This window comes from Protopterus annectens, chromosome 3.part0 (assembly GCF_019279795.1).
Source record: "Protopterus annectens isolate FY-2018-M chromosome 3.part0, PAN1.0, whole genome shotgun sequence".
In the NCBI taxonomy this organism is placed as follows: domain Eukaryota; kingdom Metazoa; phylum Chordata; order Ceratodontiformes; family Protopteridae; genus Protopterus; species Protopterus annectens.
In genome coordinates, this window is record NC_056731.1 from 1164418984 (window position 1) to 1164440133 (window position 21150).

The following is a 21150-nucleotide window of genomic DNA, read 5'->3' on the forward strand; positions in this document are numbered from 1 at the left end:
TATATATATATGTGTATCTGTGTGTGTATATGTATATATGTATATATATATATATATATATATATATATATATATATATATATGTGTGTGTGTATATGTATATATGCATTTGGATTGACAATGTCTAGGAATCACTGCACTTCTGCATTAATGGTGGGTGTCCCAGTCTGTAGTTGGATAGTGTTGATCACCTAGGAAAATGGTATTGGGTTTAATACTGAGAGAGAGACTATTTCCTGTAATGATTCTCCTTTTTGTAGATAGACATTGTTGCTTTCTGGGGTGATAGAGGTAGCTAACATATGGTACAGGACCTTTCTGATGGTTATTTGGACATGAAGGAACTGTAATGAATTATGCTGCTTTATCAGCTTTAATGTGAGTCCCTTCTGGATAGACTGAAACACCTCTACCTTTTTCCCCTCTTCCATGCTAGCTGGTTTAAACATGTAGAAGGAGTTATAGTCCTGCAGAGCAGGAATACTTCCTACATCGTCGAGGATGAGGGAGGGCTTCTGGGGAGTGGAGTTTCTTGTTTAGGCTCCTAGCTTTGATCATTAAGACTTTCATATTTTCTTTTGCTTTCTTCATTACGTTGATACGTTTTTCAGGTTGGCATTGACTAAAAAAGACAGTATGGAGATAGGCAATGTCTTTGCCAGTAGTCAAAACCATAGACTGGATAGATGCAGCCATCCCTCATGAAGCAGCATGATCTGTCAGTCATATCTTCCCAGGTTGGCAAAAATTGGGCCCCCTTCAAATTACAATTACTTATAGTTTCATAGGTAGGTACTAGGCTATTGACCCTAGGGCCTATATAAGCCTAGCCAAAAAGGTACCCTGGCTTTCGCCACCCAAGAAAATTAGTTTAATGTGACCCTGTCGAGCAGAGCCACAGAGGTGATCCCCAGGGTGAATCTCCTATTTCCCATTCAATCATCAAGATTTTTCTTGGAGTGCTAATGAGGAGCTTTGTTTGATATAGATAGGAAGTTTGTTCCAGAGTATGGGAAGTCTCTAGGACAAGAATCTATCCCTCCAGCATGTTCTGCTTTTTGTGATGACAAGGTTTAGGTCCCAAGAGCGTGTAGCTTGGAGGGATTGGGATTTCTTTAAGTGGAGCATGTCCAACAGCTCTGGGTTTGACATAGCTTTGTATGTTAGGCAGAGATCGTCTCTGACTAAGCGATATGCGACGGAGTAAAGCTAGAGTTTTTTGAGACGGTCTGCATAGGGCATCTGTTTGAGGCCGGTAATCCTCTTTGTGAGGTATTTCTGCGGCCTTTCCAGTTGTTGTAGATGTCTTGTAAGGTACATACCAAAAGGGGCATTGTACTCTATAATGGGACTAATGAGTGACTAGTAGAGGGGAACAATGACCTCTTTTTTCCTGGATGAGAAACCTTTTGTGGTGAGGTGTGCCATGCAGAAGGATTTCCTGACTACTGTGGCGATGTGACTGTCAAAGGAGAGACTACTGTTCATCTGTGTCCCAAGGTCTCTTATCACACTTTTGGCGTTAAGTAGTCTAACACCTATGTGGTAGCTCATGGGTACAGAGCTTTTACCAAAGGGGATGACAATGCACTTTTTGGCATTGAGCTTGAAGCCATGGCTTTGACACCAGACATCTGTCTCAGTGAGGCCCTTTTGTACGATGCCCACATCGTTAGGAGTTTTGATTGTCTCCTAGTTTGCAGTCATCTGCGAACTTTGTTAGCCATAGACCTTCTGTGTTAGCCTGTACTTCAGAAAAGTAGATGCCAAACAGGACAGGACCCAGGACTGAACCCTGTGGTACTCTACTTGTGACTGGTCTGAAGTCGGATTTGGAGTCTGCTACTTTCACAGTGTGGGTTTTGTCAGTGAGCCAGTTAGCAACCTATCTTGAACATAGGGATTTATACCTAGTTTAGTGCGTTTATCTGTAATTCCAGAGTGGGGGATGGTGTCAAAAGCCTTAGCGAGATCTAGATAGGCTGTGTGAACCACCTTACCCTCGTCTACGGCATTGGTGACTACTTCAAAGAAGTCTGTCAGGTTTAGGAGACATGATCTGCCTTTTACAAACCAGAACTGGGTGGAGTCCAGAATTTGGAGATTACCAATGTCTTTGTTTATAAGTTCCATGATGATATGTTCCATGGCCTTGCAGACCAGGCTCATTAGGCTAATGGGGTGGTAGTTCCCGGAGTCCATGGTGGCTCCCCCTTTGTGGAGTCAGATAACCATCACTGTACGCCATTCAGTGGGCACAAAGCCTGAAGTGAGGCTATGATTGAACATGGTTCTTAGGTGGGGTGCCAGTTCATTTTGCAGTTCATGTAGAACGCAGCCTGGGATGTTGTCAGGTCCCATGGATGCTGTGTTCTTGGTTTTGGAGAGTGTGTTTTTTTACCTGTACAGCCGTGATTACAGGAACGTTGCATTTTTCCAGTATAGAGATGGGCCCTTTAGGGGGTGAGAGGGGGGTAAAGTTAGCACTGAAACTATCTGCCAGGATGTTGGCAATATCAGTTGGTTCTGTATATGTAGTGCCATTGTGCTGTAACTCAGAGCAGATCTGAGTGTTGCCATTGAGATTTTTGACATAGCTATAGAATGCTTTGTGGTTGTCTTTAGAATCAACTGTGTGGTTGTCTTTAGAATTATATGTTTTTTTTACTGCTTGCCTACAGAACCATGGCTTTCTGTATACACACCTCTATGGAGGGCTGGTTAAGCTAAATAGGGGATCTTTTGGAAGTAGGGGTAAGGACACATAATGTGGTGCATGTGTGTGTGTGTGTGTGTGTGTGTGTGTGTGTGTGTGTGTGTGTGTGTGTGTGTGTATATCTGTCTATCTATATATATATTTATGGATCTACTTTCAATCAACGAAAGTACAATCCGTCGAATCTAACTTACCCGCTCACTATCCATCGAAACTCCATGTGAATGAAACAACAAACTGCCAAATTCCTTTCCCACTGGACCACCATGCAAACGACACACAATGGAAAGACACGTAGCTCACCAAAGTGGGGGGCTTCGCACCCCACACCCCCCTACTTAAATATACCAACTCCGAGATCACACTACATGGGGAGAAGGTACATTTCACCATGGTGGTCCAGTGGTTCCTTTCCCTGGGAAAGGAATTCGGCAGTCCGTTGTTTCATTAAAATGCAGTTTCGGTGGATGGTGATCAGATAAGTTAGATTCAATGGATCGTACTTTCATTGATAGAAAGTAGATCCATATATATATATATATATATATATATATATATATATATATATATATATATAGATATAGATATATATAGATATAGATATATATATATATATATATATATATATATATAGATATATATATATATAGATATATATATATATATATATTTCTGAGTTGTAACTGTGTGCATGCTATCCAGTGTTGTGTGTGACAACAGATAAAATTTGTGATATTTTTCGCACACTGACACACACTCTCACCCAAACTGACAGTCATTGACAAGTCATGTCTATCACAAGATATGCATACATGCACATGTATACATCAGCATACTGCTTGTTTGCCTTCAGGTAAATTGGAGAAATATATTTTTGTGTTGTGGAGGAAGCCAGAGCACATGAATAAAATTCAGTTGAGATAAGGAAGACACACTGTACACAGAAGGCACCCAGCCAAGAACTTAACCATATAACCAAATGCTGTGAGATGCTAAATAATGTGGTAATATGTTGCTTTCACAAACAATCTATTCTGACTATCAAAGAAAGCCAGTTATGTTGCCCATTGTGATAGAAAATATTTTGAAAGAAATTGTCTAACTTGTTACTTTTAGATATACTGCACCCCCCCCCCTCCATTCACACATGCATAAGCCAGTGCAAGAGTTAATTTAGACTGATTTTAGCAAATGCAGTACATTGTGTGACATTGCTTCTGAAAAGGTAGTTCAGTGACTGTATAGCTGTGATAAAACAGCAGTAGAATTAAACCACTTCAGTAACAGCTACGTGTTAATTGTGTACATTCACACATTCACCTCAGTTGTTTACCTGTGATTAAAAAAAACATGGCCACAGCAAAGCATTCCATCCTGCTTCTCACAAATGCAAACCAGCCCCGGAAAGCCTGATTAATGCCTGACTAACTTAAAGGAGAACCGCACCCACAGACTCAAAAAAACATGTTTATTTCATCTTGGTTTGGTGTTTCCTACATTTTAACACCACTCTGGGATGATTTACAGTTTTTTAAATATTTGTATACATAATTTCTGAGTCTGACCACATGGGGTCTGGCATCTTGAAATAATTATGATTGTTTAGCCTGTCCCATAATACAGTGCTTGGCTGTAAAAAAATGTCATGTTTGCCTATTTCTTCCTGAAGCTTCTATCACTGCATTGATTTTACATGCATACACTGCTGTCTTTCAATCAGTTAGTTTTAAGTAACATTTCATGCCATTCAGTAACTACTTAAAACACAAATAGTGCAAATGGTACAGAAGAGACTTTCAAAGTGCGTTTTACTGCTGCTTCTTTTCAGAATGGCCAAACTGCAGTGTTTTGTGAAGCCTGAAATGTACTACTTTGACTCATGTCCCATCTCCCTTCATACCTAATGTCCCTAGCTATCAAAGTGCTAAGGGTAATTTGAGCTGTTATCACCTGTAATTGACAGCCCTCAGCAGGAGACTTGAGTCATGTAACTGTTTCCTTGTTCTAGCCTTTACTTTCTGTATAGGTATGGGAAGGACCAGGCAGCTGTGACATCACAGCATGGGTCAGCTTTTAGGAAGGTTGTGGAAATGTCAGTTTGGGGAAGAAATTGTCCAGAAAACTACTTGTATTCATAGGTCTTGATGACATCAGTGAATTGAGTTATATTTTCTGTTTGTGAGTGCTCCATCCGTGCTTTTCTGTGCATATTTTGAGGTTTCTGTGTTTCCCACCCTCCATCTCTATTGGTATCCTGTTCTTATACTTGATGGCTTTGCAGTTGTCTGCCCATACTGTAAATTTGATCTGGGACACTCCTCCCAATCGAGTGTCATTAGCTCATTCTACCTAATACATGGATAAAATTTAAGAAGGCCAACCCACTTAGGTTCTTAACCTTGAATTATCTTCTGTTCCTGCTTTCTCCTTTTCCACTTTACTTAAAAAAAATTCTAAGCTTGTCTCCTGTCTTTCCTGTAACTAGTCTAGTCCAGATACAGATTTGCTGTATCCAACAAGGGTTGTAAGCTCCTGAGCCCGCCAAGCCTTTCTGTGTTGGAGGGAAGCTTTTTAGCTTATCAGTGGGAGTGGTAAGCACTAGGTAGCCTATCTTCCACATAAGGAGTGGTTTCTGGCCCAGAAATTGTAGTTATTGGTCGTTTGGCCAGCTTTTCCATCTCTCTCAAGTTTCTGATTTAAAACCCTGCATTTGCACTTGTTTCCCCTCTTTCGTGTAACTAGTTTAGTCCAGATACAGATTTCCTGTATCCAGGACTGTTTGTAAGCTTCTGAACCCCCCAAGCCTTTATGTGCTGGAGGGAAGCCTTCTAGCTTATCAGTAGGAGTGGTAAGCACAAGGTAGCCTATCTACCACATAAGGAGTGGTTTCTGGCCCAGAAATTGCAGTTATTGGCTGTTTGGGCAGTTTTTCCATCTCTCTCAACTTTCTGATTTAAAACCGTGCATTTGCACTTGTCCCCCCCCCTTTCCTGTAACTAGTTTAGTCCAGGTACAGATTTGCTGTATCCAGGACTGTTTGTAAGCTTCTGAGCCCCCCCCCCAAGCCTTTCTGTTAGAGGGAAGCCTTCTAGCTGAACAGTGGGAGTGGTAAGCACAAAGTAGCCTATCTACCACAAGAGGAGTGGATTCCGGCCCAGAAATTGTGGCTTATTGGTCATTTGGGCAGTTTTTTCCATCTCTTTCAACTTTCTGCTTTAAAAGTTCGCATTTGAGCTTGTTTCCCCCTTTCCTGTAACTAGTCTATCCAGGACTGTTTGTAAGCTTCTGGGCCCCCCCCACCATGCCTTTCTGTGTTGGAGGGAAGCCTTCTAGCTTATCAGTGGGAGTGGTAAGCATTAGGTAGCCTATCTAGCACAAGGGGAGTGGTTTCTGGCCCAGAAATTGTAGTTTACTGGCCATTTTGGGCAGTTTTTTCCATCTCTCTCAACTTTCTGGTTTAAAAGCCCACGTTTGCACTTGTTTCCTACCTTTCCTGTAACTAGTCTAGTCCAGATACAAACTTGCTGTATCCAGGACTGTTTGTAAGCTTCTGAGCGGTGCCAAAGTCTGCTCTTCAAATTTTCCTTAGATCTACTAGTTGTCTTCTCTCCTGCACTAATACTAGCCTATTAGTTTAACACTTTACCAGACATCTTGTAGCAATTATTGTAGCACACAAAAGTGCTACCAGCATTAAACGTTCTAAAAGGAAGCGGACCCAGTACTTATTATCAATGCCCACCCCTCCAGGCATTTCTAAAGGTCAATTCCCTGTGCTTTCTCCTATTAGCCTGGTGAACTTGGGCATCCTGAGGCAATGTAGCAACTGCCTCATATATACTGACAACCCTCTCCTCTTACCTCCCAACACTCAGACTTGTGAGAGATGCACTTATATATCCAAATTAGAAGCTATGCACTCTGCAGCCAAGATCGGAATAGCTGGTCAAGAAGAGAAGGTCAACACTTGCACCACACCACATGGAACACGTAGCTGTCCAGAACACACACCAGCATTGCCTTCATATAAAAACACAAACCACACACCCACTTTCACAGTGGCTCTCAATAAAAATCTACCCAAGCAGCAGAGACCTGCAAGGCAGAAATGCACTCAACCACCACAACACTAATCATGAGACACATAACTCTCCTAAACAATGTTTCACTCAACCAAAGGCCCTAAGGAAAAACAGCATGCCCAACACACTAGTCCTAGCTGACTCGATAGTGAGGCACACTGATGTCCCACTCACTAGGTTGAATAAGGAGAAAGTAACAGTCAACTGCCTGTCAGTTGCCAGGATCCACCACATAGCACATGCACTCAGGACCCTCAACAACAGGTACAAATATGACTCTGTCATTATACATGTGGGTGTGAATGACCTGAGATGTAATCTCCCTGGACTACATGAAAAGAGACATGGAGGAGCTCTTGGATTATGTAGCCCAGGCAGGTATGACTGTAGCCCTGAGCAGCATCCTACCATTACCCAGAATGATACCACAGTACAAGCAGAAAATTATTGATTTCAACAATTGGTTATGTTTCTGGTGTCATCCTAAGGGGATCCAGTATCTGTCTGCCCGGGATGACATGATTGACAGACCTTGATGCTTTGGCTTAGATGGCCTGCATCTGTCATCACCCCTGGGCTTCTGGATACTGGCCAAGTCTCTTGCCACCCCTATAATGCCTTTTTTAGGCGGTGTTCCTAAGACAAAATTACCAGTGTAACAGCTACAAACAAATGCAATCTGAGGGTCATGCTGCTCAACACAAGTAGTCTAAATTTCAAAATGTACTCACTCAAAGCACTCCTTAAAATGGAGAGCATTGATATTTGTGCTGTAACAGAGACCTTGTTCAAGGCAGCAGAAAGTACCCCTGCACTATTAGGCTGTAACTCATTCCACACCTTTCGGTCCCAGAACTTGGACCAAAGCTCCAAACACAGTGGTGTTTCCATATTCATAAAGGATGTGCACACCTCCAGACTGATAGCCTAACATAACACATCAGAGATACTTCAGGTGCAGCTAACATTGGGTAAGACAGCGATTCAGGTCATAGCCTGCTTTAGGTCCCCAGCCATGTCCTAAGACTCACACTCCAAGTTCCTAAGCACCCTAGGGGAATATTAGGGACAAACCTAACACTGTTATTAGGCAAATTCAACTACCCCTCCATTAACTGAGAAAACTACTCATGTACCAATACACTTGCCCAATGTTTCCTGGAGTTCATTAATTCCAATGCCCTGGACCATCTCGTTCTTACCCTCACTAGAGGTAGCAACATCCTTGATCTGCTCAGTACTAACATGGGCGACCATTGCTCTACACCAATAGTCAGCTCCTCCCTGGTTAGATCCGACCGCAAACTAATCACCTTGGAAATCCACATCCCTCCCACCCACCCACCCCTCCCCTCGCAAAGGTAACCACCATGAAAAACTTCTCCAAAGCTAACTTTGGGCTCCTAAAAACAGCATTGGCTAACTTCACTGCACCCATGCAAATGGAGAATAGTTGCATGACTGCAGTATCATACACAAATGCATGGATCTCATCATACCCAATAGAACCAAGACCGGCTCCTCCAAAAAAAGGAAGCCAATCTGGTGGTCCCCTGTCATAAACAAAGTCTATAACAGAAGGAGGAAACTGGTGCAGAATAAGGTGAAGTCCCAAGACTGGAAAAACTCCCTTATCAGCCTCAACAAAATGTTGAAATCCCTCATCAAATCCTCTAAAGCTAGCTATGAAAACAGAATTGCAGCAGATAGTAAAGACAACCACAAGGCCTTCTATAGTTATGTAAAACATCTCCACGGCAATACCCAGATTTGCTGTGAGATACTGCACAATGGTACCTCCTATACTGAGCCGACAGATTCAGTGCCAACTTTACCCCCCCAAAGGACCAATCACAATACCAGTAGATTGCCAGGCATCCTGTATTACTACTGCACAGGTTAAAACAGCACTGTCCAAGGCCAAGAATGCAGCTTCTATGGGACCTGACAATATCCCTGGCTGTGTTCTACATGAATTACAGAGTGAACTGGCACCTCACCTATGTGCCCTGTTCAGTCACAGCCTCACCTCAGGCTTTGTCCCTACTGAATGGCACAGTGCTACCGTTATCCCTCTTCAAAGAGGAGGAGTGACTACAGACCCTGGGAACTATCACCCCATTAGCCTGACGAGTTTCATATCCAAAGCTATGGAACACATCATCATGGACCTAATAAACAAAGACATAGGGAATCTTCAAACTCTGAATTCCACACAATTTGGTTTTGTGAAGGGTAGATCATGACTGCTCAACTTGGTTGACGTCTTTGAGTCAGTCACCAAAGCTGTGGATGTAGGCAAGGTTGTTCATACAGCCTACCTTGATCTGGCCAAGGCTTTTGATACCATTCCCTACTCAGGAATCATAGAAAAACTCACTAAGCTAGGCATCAGCCCCTGTATCACTAGGTGGGTTGCAAACTGGCTCACAGATAGAACCCAAAGTGTGAAAGTAGCCGACTCCAAGTCAGACTGCTGACTAGTCACGAGTGGAGTCCCACAGTGTTCGGTCCTGGGTCCATCTACTTCTCTAAACTCCAGGCCAACACGAAGGGACTCTGGCTGCAAAGTTCACAGACGATTGCAAATTGGGAGCTATTATTAACTCCCCAAGTGATGTTGAGATCCTACAGAATAGCCTCACTGAGACCAACGACTGGTGTCAGAACCATGGCCTTAAGCTCAATGCCAAAAAATGTGTCGTCATCCCCTTTGGGAAAAATCTGGTTCCTATGAATTACCACATTGATGGTAGTCCACTGAACACAGAAGGCGTTATAAGAGATCTGGGAACACAGGTTGACAGCAGCCTCTCTTCTGATCACCACATTACCACTGTGGTCAGAAAATCCTTCTATGTGGCACATCTCATTACTAAGGTTTTGCAGCCAGGAAGAAAGAGGTCATTGTCTCCCTCTACTCTTCTCTCATTAGGCCAGTCATCAAGTACAATGCCCCATTTGGCATGTACCTCACTAGACACCTGCAACAACTGGAGAGGTTGAGAAAGTACCTCACAAAGAGGATCATAGGCCTTAAACACTTGTCCTATATGGACAGACTCAAAACTCCCAACTATTCTTTATCTCATATCGCCTATTTAGAGGCGATTTCTGCTTGACTTACAAAGCCATGTCTGACCCAGCTCTGTTAGAAATGCTACAGCTAAAGAAATCCCAGTCCCTCTGCACCACACACTCCAGAGACCTCAACCTCATTACCACAATTAACAGAACATGCTGGAGAGACAGGTTCATAACCCAGAGACTGCCCATGCTATGGAATAGACTTCCCAAACATGTCAAGCAGAGCACCTCCCTGACCCTCTTCAAGAGAAGTCTTGATGAGTGGATGGGAAACAAAATTCACCCCGGGGATAACTCCAGTGGCTGTACTTGACAGAGGCACTGGTAACTAAGGCTGGGTGGCACTATGCCAGGGTAATCTTATGGCTAGGCTTGTAAAGGCCCCAGGGCCATTAGCCTAGTACACACCTATGAACCTATGGAGACTGCAACAAGCTTCGTCAGGGCGGGACAAAAGTTTTTTGAAAGTGAAACCACCACAGTACAGTAAGGTACTATTCTACTGGAGGACAGACAGTCGATTTAAAATATTTTATTTGTTGTTTTGTTGTTTATTCATAGCAGGGACAGTAAATAGGGAGAAAAAGGACAGAGAAGTTGAGCATTTAATAACAGAATCCCATTATTTTCCTTTAATCAAATGACATCAGGGTCAGTCATTTTCATACAGAGACAGCCCCCATGCCCAGCAATTATGGCCATTTTGCTGACTGTGTACACCTCAGTTGCCTGATTGTAATATAAAAGAAAGTAATGATTGCTACACTAATTTATTCTATCTATATTTTGCACAAACATATTGTAGCCAGCCACAGTAAAGTACTCCAGCTTGCATAATACAAATACACACAAGTACTGCAAAGCCAGAATAATGACTGCTTAACATTAGTAGACAAAATCAGGCCAGGATCAGTCATTTTCATCAGCTGACAGCTCTAATACTCTGCAGTTATAGAGACTTTGTGTGCACCTTGAATGTCTAATTAATGTAAATAAAAAAGCCACAGTCATTTATTTTCACTTGGTTAAAAATGCACAGTAGCCAACCACATAAGCTTGTTTCACAGAAATCATATTTGTCCTGCAAATCCACTGCCTATAATATTGTAGCTCTCGACCCTCCATCTCCAAAATGTGAAAAACTGCCTCTCATAATGTGGAAAAATGAGCATAATGTGGATCACTTCCACTAAGAAGCCTACAGAGAATGGTTAAACTGTGTTACCTTATGCTTGAACTTTTGATCATGTAATATGATTCTGTATTTGCCATAGATGAGTTAAAAAAAAAGTTTAACACTGAGTGGGTCACAGACCTTTTCAGTGTGAAATTGCAAGGAACATTGACTTTTAAAAAGACTCAATGAGGAGCATTCCCCAACTGAAGGTATACTTAAGAGGCATGCTTAATATCTGATTGCCCGACACAGTTAAAAAAAAGTTACCTGTCATGCTCTGTATGAGATGCACCCTGAACACAGCATTTTGTTTCAGTCCCTTTGCAGATCCTAATGCTGCTGTTGTAGACAGTACCCTCCATTGTTCAAGGTTTCTGGATTTTCTTTTCAGTTAAACCCACTGCAGACTAGACAGTGAATCAGAGAAACCTCACACTGCCTCATAGACTCTATGATTCATTGTGTAGATCATGTGGAACCAAGGAGAAAGGCTAAAAATTAAGAAGTGTACATCATTTTTTTACAAGGCACTGGAGCCACAGCTGCTTCCAAATGAGTTGCCACAATAAGAGTATGTTTTAGTTAAAAAAACAAGTAATCTCCTTGGTATCCCCATACGAAAACTCTCTGTGTGGAAGATTTTCAGTCCATATATCTCTAGTTAATCACTGCATATTAATCAGATCAGACAATAGTAATAGAAGTTGTGAACTTAAACTCGTCTTAAGTAAAAAAAAAAAATAATAATAATAATAAAAAATATATAATTGTACAGAATTACTAAGTATTTGAAAGTAATCCAAGCAAGGCAGGCAGTCTGTTTCCAGTCGAAAATCCTTTATTAAGTACACAGACAAGTGATCCAAGTAAAACAAAAATAGAGTAATAGTTTCCTCACAAGCTTTCTAAATATATATATATACTTTGTATCAGGCAAGGGAGTGGTTTATTGCGCTGTAAAACAAAGTGTTATTGGTACACATGTTAAATTCACATCCCTTCCCCCATCAGTGTGACATTTGAGCTGGTCCTGCCCTACTTAGTAGCTGTCATAATAATATAACCCTTATGTACTTTAAATAAAATGTATAATGATGCGGTACCTCTTATTTAACCAGATTGTTAACTAGATTATTTGTGATTTTATCCAAGACAATATACTACATGGCTATATGTCATCTGTCAGAAATCCGCTCTGGATGTAAAAATAATGCACTAGCCAAACACCTTTCTCTTCATAAAAGACACACAGGTTTTAAGTTCCAGATCCTGGATTGCATAGACATGGGTGATCTTGAAGGAGACATCCTGAATATTCTGGAGAAACATGAACTCCTGTGGCAATTAAAGCTGAACTCTTTTTAGGAAGCCTGGACTAAACTACTACTGTTCAATTAAAAGTGTACTGGAACTTAAATTGCCACATCGTTTACATGACTTATTTTATTTTATTTTACCAGTTGATTTTGAATACCATTTTAAATCAGTTGTAATTTAAGTGTATATTTTGTTTCCATCATCCTACATTTTTTCTCATTATTTTTTCTTTTTCTGGTTCTATTTTTTCCACTTTATTCAAAATGAAGTGTAATAACTATACTAACTAATTATACAATGATATTTTATAGATAGTTTTTAGGGTTCTTGTACACAGACCTGAAGAAGTCTAGAAGGATGAAAGTGATCTTTGTTAACAATAGATTATGAAAATAGAATATGATTTTTACAACTGATTTTTTACATGTAAAGTGTATATGTATATATTTATATATATTTTTTGATAGCCAAATGGACTAAGGTTGGTATATTTCCAGCCATATAGTATATTGTCTTGGATAAAATCACAGATTTAATAATCTACTTAATAATCTGGTTAAATAAGAGGTACCACATCATTATAAATTGTATTTAAAGTGCATAAGAGTTATGTTATTATGACAGCTACTAAGTAGGGCAGGACCAGCTTGAATGTCACACTGATAACACTTTGTTTTACAGCACAATAAACCACTCCCTTGCCTGATTAAAAAAAAAAAATTATATATATATATATATATATATATATATATATATATATATATATCTTTAGAAAGCTTGTGAGGAAACTATTACTCTGTTTTTGTTTTACTCGGATCGCTTGTCTGTGTACTTAATAAAGGATTTTCGACTGGAAACAGACTGCCTGCCTTGCTTGGATTACTTTCGAATAATTAGTTGTTGTTGTCTTTCGGCTTTTCCCAGTTAATTAGTAATTCTGTACAATTATGTGTGTGTGTGTGTGTGTGTGTGTGTATATATATATATATATATATATATATATATATATATATATATGTATATATATATATATATATATATATTTTTTTTTTAACTTAAGACGAGTTTAAGTTCGCTACTTCTACTATTATCTGATCTGATTAATATACAGTGATTAACTAGAGATATATAGACTGAAAATCTTCCACACAGAGAAGTTTCTTACACTCTTTTGTTTTAGTTAAAAAAAAAAAAAAAAAAAAAAAAAAAAGACAGAAATGTTAGAAACACCCCCTTTGCTAAGTGGCAATGTGCACAGCCACCTAGGCTGCCTTTGCCTAAGGTAGCCATGCTATGCTGTAGTGTAACTGAAAAAGAAGTATTTTTCCCATATCTACTGCCACCCTCTGCATACAGTTTAGTAGCTTTGTGTTGTTCTACTATACAAACTTTTTTACCCTTTTTAGCTGGTTTACTTGTAATGTTTTATATAAGCTGAGAAATAGGGAATTGTTAGAAAATAACACATATGCCTTGATTATTTCATAAACAGCTGCACTAGAATGTTTTTTTCGCCTTCTGCCAAATTGATTTACTGAACTGGGCTGTGGCAGATACTTCACAGTTAAGTACATAAAAATAGGCGTTGCATTGTGTGTAATGAAGTTTTTTTTTTAAATGTGAAATTTTGCATAACATTGTATTATATTTAATTATTAGTACTTATTGTTCAGCACATAATTCTACATTTTATTTTTGATGTCTAGCAACTGAATGCAGGCAGAACATTTTGAATGATTTTTCAAGTAACAGCATTACTCATGGTTCACCACAGTCTTTCGAAAACAATGTATCTTTATTGTCATCTGCGAAGTGTTGTCCAGAATACGGTGGTATTGGATATTCCTCCAAAGCTGTTTCTGAATCTGAGACAGATGGGCCATCAGCGGCAATAGCAGCTCTATCCCTCACTCCAGGTAAGTGAAACATGACTGCAAAGAAAAGCACTAGAAAGACTGTGTGTGTGTGTGTGAGAGAGAGACACTGGGATCAGAGTCATATGATCACTGTAACGTCTTATTTAAACAAAACTAGTTGCAGGTAGCATTGCCTTATGGAGTGTTCTTCCTGTTACTGAATCCTTGCAAGAGCTCGCCTCATAGTTTTATTCCAGTTGTTTGTTTCCCCAAAAGGCATACGTACATCCCTCTTGCCAATTGTGTTACTTTAGTATAATAGAAAACTTCCTTTACTAACCTGGATTTGGACATATTTATGTTTGTCTGATGACCTCAAGTACGATTTCAAGTTACAAGAACCCTTTACTTTACTAATTATTATGAGAAAAGTAGATTCATTCTTTCCTGTAACTTAAAAGGATACAGTTAATGATTGATTTGTATCTGCTTATGCTATGCTACACATAAGTAGAAAAGAGGAAGGCTTTATGTAAGTCAACTGTTTGTGGTTTTGTATGGTTTTGATGACATTGTTTCAAACAATTTTAGTGTGACTGGCACATTTGCACAAGAGCATTGACCATTTATTGATTATTTGGCATTGCTACAATTTTGTAAGATATAGAATGGGGGAGGCTTTATTTTAGAGCACTTAAAGTGGATTATAGTAATAACCCACAGCTGGGTGTGGGTAATGCTGGATTTACCCACGGTTGGTGTGGTTTGGTCATGAGGGCGAAGCCCGAGTGGCCAAACAAAGACAACCGTGGGCAAATCCAGCATTACCCACGCCCAGAAGTGGGTTATTGCTATTATACAATGACATTATTTAAGAAAAAAATAATTACTTTTCTTAAATAATGGCATTGTATAATGCCTCCTTGCTGCCCTTCCGCAGCTGTCTGGCATTCTGTGGCAGGAGAATCTCCGTTGCTTTTTTTAAAGCTGCCTCGCTATGTTAAACCCATTTAACATAGCGAGACAGTTTTGAAAAAAAGCAACGGAGAAAGCAAGATCTCTGTTGCTTTTTAAAGTGTCTCACTATATTAAATGGGTTTAACATAGCGAGACAGCTTTAAAAAAAGCAACGGAGATGCTCTGTTGCTTTTTTTAAAGCTGTCTCGCTATGTTAAACTCGTTTAACATAGCGAGACAGGTTGTAAAAAGCAACGGAGATCTTGCGTTTTCCTTTGCTGTAAAAAAAAAAAAGTTATACTAATGGAAAAAGTCCGGGCGACCGGACCTTTTTCCATTACTATAACTCGCTGACCATTCAACGTGCACATTTTGGAATATTAATGGGGGGCCGTTGTATAATGTACAATACTGTGAAATTGACTATTATGGAGTATGCTTTATTTGGCTGGCTAGTTGTAAGGATATCTATCCAGTAGTGCATTTTAATTTCTCATAATATTCAATCTGCTTGGTTCATGAATAAGTTTACTTCAGTTGAGATGAGAGAGAAAGCCTTTTTAGGTCCTGTCTAGATGAGCAAAGAAAGTTGATGTTGAAATCACCTAGGGTTAGTGTTTTTTTTTTACTGGGTACCATTACTTGATCTTTTTTTGGTATTTGATAGGATGATGCCTATAAATAAATAAATTGCTGCAGTTGTACTCTGTGGCAAACATTTTTTAATTTGAAGAGTAGGTCATATGTGATGTTCATCTTACGCTGTCTATATGAGTTATATATTGCTAAGGATATAACAGCTGGCCTGCTTCCAAAGCTTCAGGCACCTTCCACATGCCCAAACTGTTAGCTCAAGCTGAGCTGACAAAAAACAGGTTTGGGTGCCAAGCCCTAAAGAGCTTTCTTGTCACCGAAGAGTGCACCGTCTGCAGACTTTCAAGGATTGACAATTGGCTGATGCTTTTCCATTGCTAGACAAATAAGTTCCCTATGGGGAAGAACCTTCTGCATTAACTGTTTTGTTGTTTGAAGTTACTTTCCTGCTAGGAAAATACATTTAAGCTAGGAAATTGTGTTTTTATTAACTGTCTTACAACTTATATATAATTTTACAAGGTAGTACACTTTTTAACATGACAGTTTAAAATCTGTTTTAATGTGTTTAAAATGTTTTTTTTCTATGAAGAAACTATATTCATGTTACTTTTTTGATGCTGGGAAAGTATAGTGCAATACTTTTTACTGTGCTTTTACTGGGGAAAAGTCTCTTTTACCTACTTTGTCTTTTTACTGACTTATACTACTCTTAGCCTCCCTGGGAAGTTTGACTATTTTTAGCGTGATCATGGAACAAACTGCTGGTCGGACCTTTTTCCTGCCACAAAAAGAAAAAAGTTAACTAAGCAGCCTTTGCAACCACATCAGACTAGTAATTTGCCTCAGCCGTAGGTGGATGATTTTGCTGTGGCCAAAGCTGGCTCTTAAAACAACTCTTTTTCCCTGGATCCGTCTGGCATTGTCCATACTGCCACTATGGACCAGAGGTTAGGCAAGTCCTTTATGGCTGTTGGGGTCCCCTCAGTAGATAAGTGAGAGCCATTGTTGTCAGTCTTGGGAGAAAGGGCAAGGACGGTGCACCTGCTTGGCCAGAATGTTGTGCCTATCCCTGTTGCTGCCATTAGTACACCTGTTTGCCCCAGCTGTCCTGTCAAAAAGAAACCAAACACTAAACATTTATCTTCTCCTGCACCACTTCCTCTGGATAGGAGTAGTTTATTGGGACTGGCTCGCTGTCTTGTACATGCTATTGACCCATCTTGTATTTTTTTTTTTGGGAAAAGAAAAAGAGATTCCTCTTTTCCTGAAAAGGTTCATGATTTTTAATCCGTAGAGGAATTTGATGGGATAGATGTAGGTTTTTCTGTCCAAGATTTCTTATTCAGATTCAGAGGAGAGCATGGTATCTGAATTTCCCTGTGAGAGGTTCTCTTTCTCTGTTTCAAGAATGTGTCAGTGTTTTCAATAGGAGAATAATGAGGTTTCTCAGTGCCCTCAGAAAATAGTGTGAGTTGTTCCAACTGGAACCCCCCGACCTCTGGAAGATGTTTTTGTCACAGACTGTGGTTTCCCCGATAGCCACCTTGCTGCACTTAAGAAAGCAGATTAAACATAACAAAGTTCCTCAGTGTTTGAAGTTAGTGTACACTTATCCCAGACCTGACCCAGCAGTTATAACTGTAGTTAATGCAGCTAATGCCAAAAATGTTGTTAATTCCATTTCTTCTCCTTCTAACAAGGACTGTAAAGCTATTAATAAGTTTGGAGAAAAAGTGTATGCTTCTGCAATTTTGCTTTTTAGAATTCTAAATTGTCAGGCTCATATATTAAAGTTTATTGTAATTGTAAAAATGTGAGGAATGTTTTGTCTGCAGTTCCCCTCTTGTGAGAAAACAATCTGCTTTGTATTTAGTTTTTTCCATTTCTCAGGTTTCTACTTATTGTTAAAAGTGTGATCTGATGTTGTCAGTTTTCATTCTGTCCTCAACCTATGGGTTCAGATTTGATCCCTCGGATGCAACTCTGCACTTACAATAGCTTGTGGTAAGCAAAAAAAAACCCGAGCATCTCCCTTACCCATAATGCACCCTTCCTAAGTGCCTCAGATCTCATTTTCCCCTATTCGTGTTAGACATGGCAACCGGTTGCTCTCAAGCAGATAAGTGAATTTAATTGAATTTAAAACTTCCTTTCTCCTTTAAATATTTTTTTCTGCATATTCCCTGTTTATCTTTATAGCTTAGCTTATATCCCTTAACTAGCAGCTGCTTTCTTACTGTTATTTCCTTCTTCCATTTTTTCATACAAAAGTACCTGTGAATACTGTCGTTAGTATTCCTTCCCTCTTAGGGTATTCCCTTATTACCATTGTTGGTAATCCCCCCTTTTTACTTCTTTCTCTTTTAAAAAAACTTTCTATCCTTAATTTCTTTTTTGTTTAACCCTTTCTCTTTCAATATGGCAGATAAAGGGCCGGCTAGCTGCAAAAAGTGTGGGAAGTGTCAGAGGAAAATGCCTTATTCTGACTGATATACCTTGCGTGTCTATTGTTTGGAACCCCTTCACCACCAAGAATATTACTCTATATGCCACACATTCAACCATAGAGCTCTGGTTGAATGCAAGAGTAAGTTGATTCTTAAAGGTCTTCAAGCAGTGAGGCATTATCTAGAGCTTCCCCTTCTGATAAACAAAAAAAAAAAGGGCAAATCAACATCATCTAGCCCTTCCTCTTATTTAAGAAAAACTTCTGAAAAATCTAAGAGGAGGCTTCTGTTGGCTCCAACTTCTCCATCGGATACATCAGTTATTAAAAGACCAAAGCTTTCAAATCCTACAACCTTCTTGTAAGTGAGGGCAAAGAAACATATGGATCCGTCTACTTCTTTGGATCCAACTTCAGAAAAGATTAAATCTTTATAGGATCAGACACTAACTGATTTGACTTCAAGTCTACCTACTTTACCAAGGACCCAATACTCTCCTTCACTAGACCCAGTCCCATTGAGTGTGCCTTCTCCCTTTCTGGAAAGGCCCAAGTCACCCTCTCTGATTTATACCTGTTCTTCTAGGAATTTGACTGAAGAGGACGTGGAGTGACTGAGAAAGATTCTCTGGGCACAGTGTATGCCAGGGGGTTCCTCGGCTCCTACCCCTTCAGGTCAGGAGTTCTTTACATTGACTATCCTTCCTTCACATCCTCTTCTGACTTCTTTCGAAGCTTCAGAGTTCTTGGATGCAAGCCACCCACCTCTGACTGCTTTGGATCCAAAGATAACTTTATAATTAGATCCGTCATTTGCTCTGAGTTCTTTAGTTCAGTCAGAGCCATAGATCTCTCAGAGCAGTAGCTGCCTAGTCAGGTCTGAGGGTTGGTATCGACTCCAAACTTTTTGGAACCATCCCTGCACCTAGTGGCTTTGGCTCAGGTGAGCTTGGCTCTGGATTCCGTCTCAGGAGAATTTTCCTTGGGGCATGGAAAGACTAGGATCCAGAGGCTTGCTCTCTTGGATACAGAGTCCTGTCCCTCTCAGGGGAGGTCATCCTTTGAGGTTTTGAAGAGAGTCATGTCTGCTTCAGCAGCACAGACCGTGTCTACCTCCTCAGATCCTCAGACCCCAACCCTGTCATGTTGCATACAGAGTCTCAATGTTTTTCTCCATAGAGACAGTGAGTACCAAAACCCCAGGCTTCCCAGCAGGGTATTCCCATTTCTTCTGATACCTCCCCAGAGCATCCCACTCAGGAGGTCCCTAAGAAGAAATTGTGCAAGAGGAAACACTTGGATTCCCCAGAGGAATCCATCACTGAAGACACAGACTTTGATGAGGGTGAAGGGTTCCCTAGGTCACCTCCTGAAGATGTCTCCTTTGGAGACATCCTTGAAATTCTAAAACAGAGAGGCAGTTGGAAACCCAACAATACTTTGTGTGAGGAGTCAGTGTAGCTTAAGGCTTTTGGTACCTACCTGTCTACCTCCTGGGTGACTTCGCTCACCAATGAGCTCATTGAGTTGATCTTTTGGTGGGTGTGGAAGGCCCCCCAACACCACTGAGCCAATTCTCTGGAAACCAGAAAAAATTATTACCACTCTTGAGGGCAAACAGTTTTAGACAAAAGTTGTGTCTGTGGGGAACTAGCTGAGGAAAGTTCCTCTACCCATCCCCCAAACATGGAGTCTCGGACGATGAATAGATTTGAGAAGTATGTCTTTGGTTCAGTGACATTCTCCTTATGGTCCCTGAACTACCTGGCACACTTCACTAGGTTACAGAGGGATCTGATTAAAGAGCTTTCAGATAACCTCTCAGGATCCTTGTCTGAGGAAGTACAGGCCTCTGTTACATCCCAGTTGACTACTGTCCAGTCTATTTCTAACAATTCCATGAGGCTCATTTCACATGTAGCCAAAGGAATGAGTAGAGCAGTGGGTTTAGGCATTGCCATCAGGATGTGCGACTTTGTTGAACCTTTCAATTCTGTGTTTGTCAATGTTCCATGTGACGGCATGTCCTTATTCGGCCCTAGAGTAAGAAACACATTGTCCAGGTGTGAGAAAGATGGGGAGACCCTGTCTGCAGTGGGTGTACATTTCTCCAGTCTGCAGAGATCCTTCTCCAGCAAAGCAGTAGGAATATGTGATTAAGAAAATCCCAAAGGTCTTTTCCAAGACACACTTGGCAGTAGTTTTCTCAGGGGCAGAGGGTGGAACTCCAATGGTAGACACCACCCTCATGGCAGAGGAGGCTAACAGAACCAAGGGTCCAGAGGTTCTTTCTTTGGCAGGCCCTTCCAGCACTCCTGAATGAAGGCAAAATTGCCTTACTCTGGAGGCAATCGGGGGTCGACTGTCCCTGCACCAGAGAGCCTGACTGGAAATAACATTGGATAACTGGGTGCAGAGGATCATTTCCAGAGGATATATTATACCCTTTTCCCTTCTTCCTCCCCAATGCAGAAAAATATCAGATGTTTCACCCAGTCAGAGAGAAAAAGCAGCTGTTCAGGTGCAAAAGCTGCTACAAATATGAGTCATCCAAGAGGTCCCACTAGGCCAGAAAGGATCCAGAAGTTACTCAAGATTCTTTAGTGCCAAAAAAAACGGGACTGAAGACCAATCTTGGATCTCAGCAATTTGAACAAATCAGTTCGATGAAATAAGTTCCGAATGGCACAGTTAATTCCATTCTTCTGTTTCTGGAAAAGGATGACTGGATGTGCTCAATAGACCTTCACGATGTGTATTATCACATAAAAATGAACAAACTATCCATGAGATACTCGCGCTTCTGACCGGGAGGCAGTCACTATCAGTTCAGAGTACTGCCCTTTGGTCTCAACACAGACTCCAGGGTGTTTACCAAGTGCATTTCAGTATTGGCAGATCACTTGAGACTGCAT

The 21150-nt window shown here is 40.5% G+C and overlaps 1 protein-coding gene across 1 annotated transcript in view; it reads left to right on the forward strand.

Annotated features, from left to right (window-relative positions):
* The window catches only part of RIPK2 (receptor interacting serine/threonine kinase 2), a 1193837-nt gene that overhangs the window by 1130283 nt on the left and 42404 nt on the right, over nt 1-21150 (forward strand). The window contains exon 10 of the mRNA XM_044065388.1: nt 14086-14295. Coding sequence (XP_043921323.1) covers nt 14086-14295 — 210 coding nt within the window. The remainder of the gene's footprint in view (nt 1-14085; nt 14296-21150) is intronic.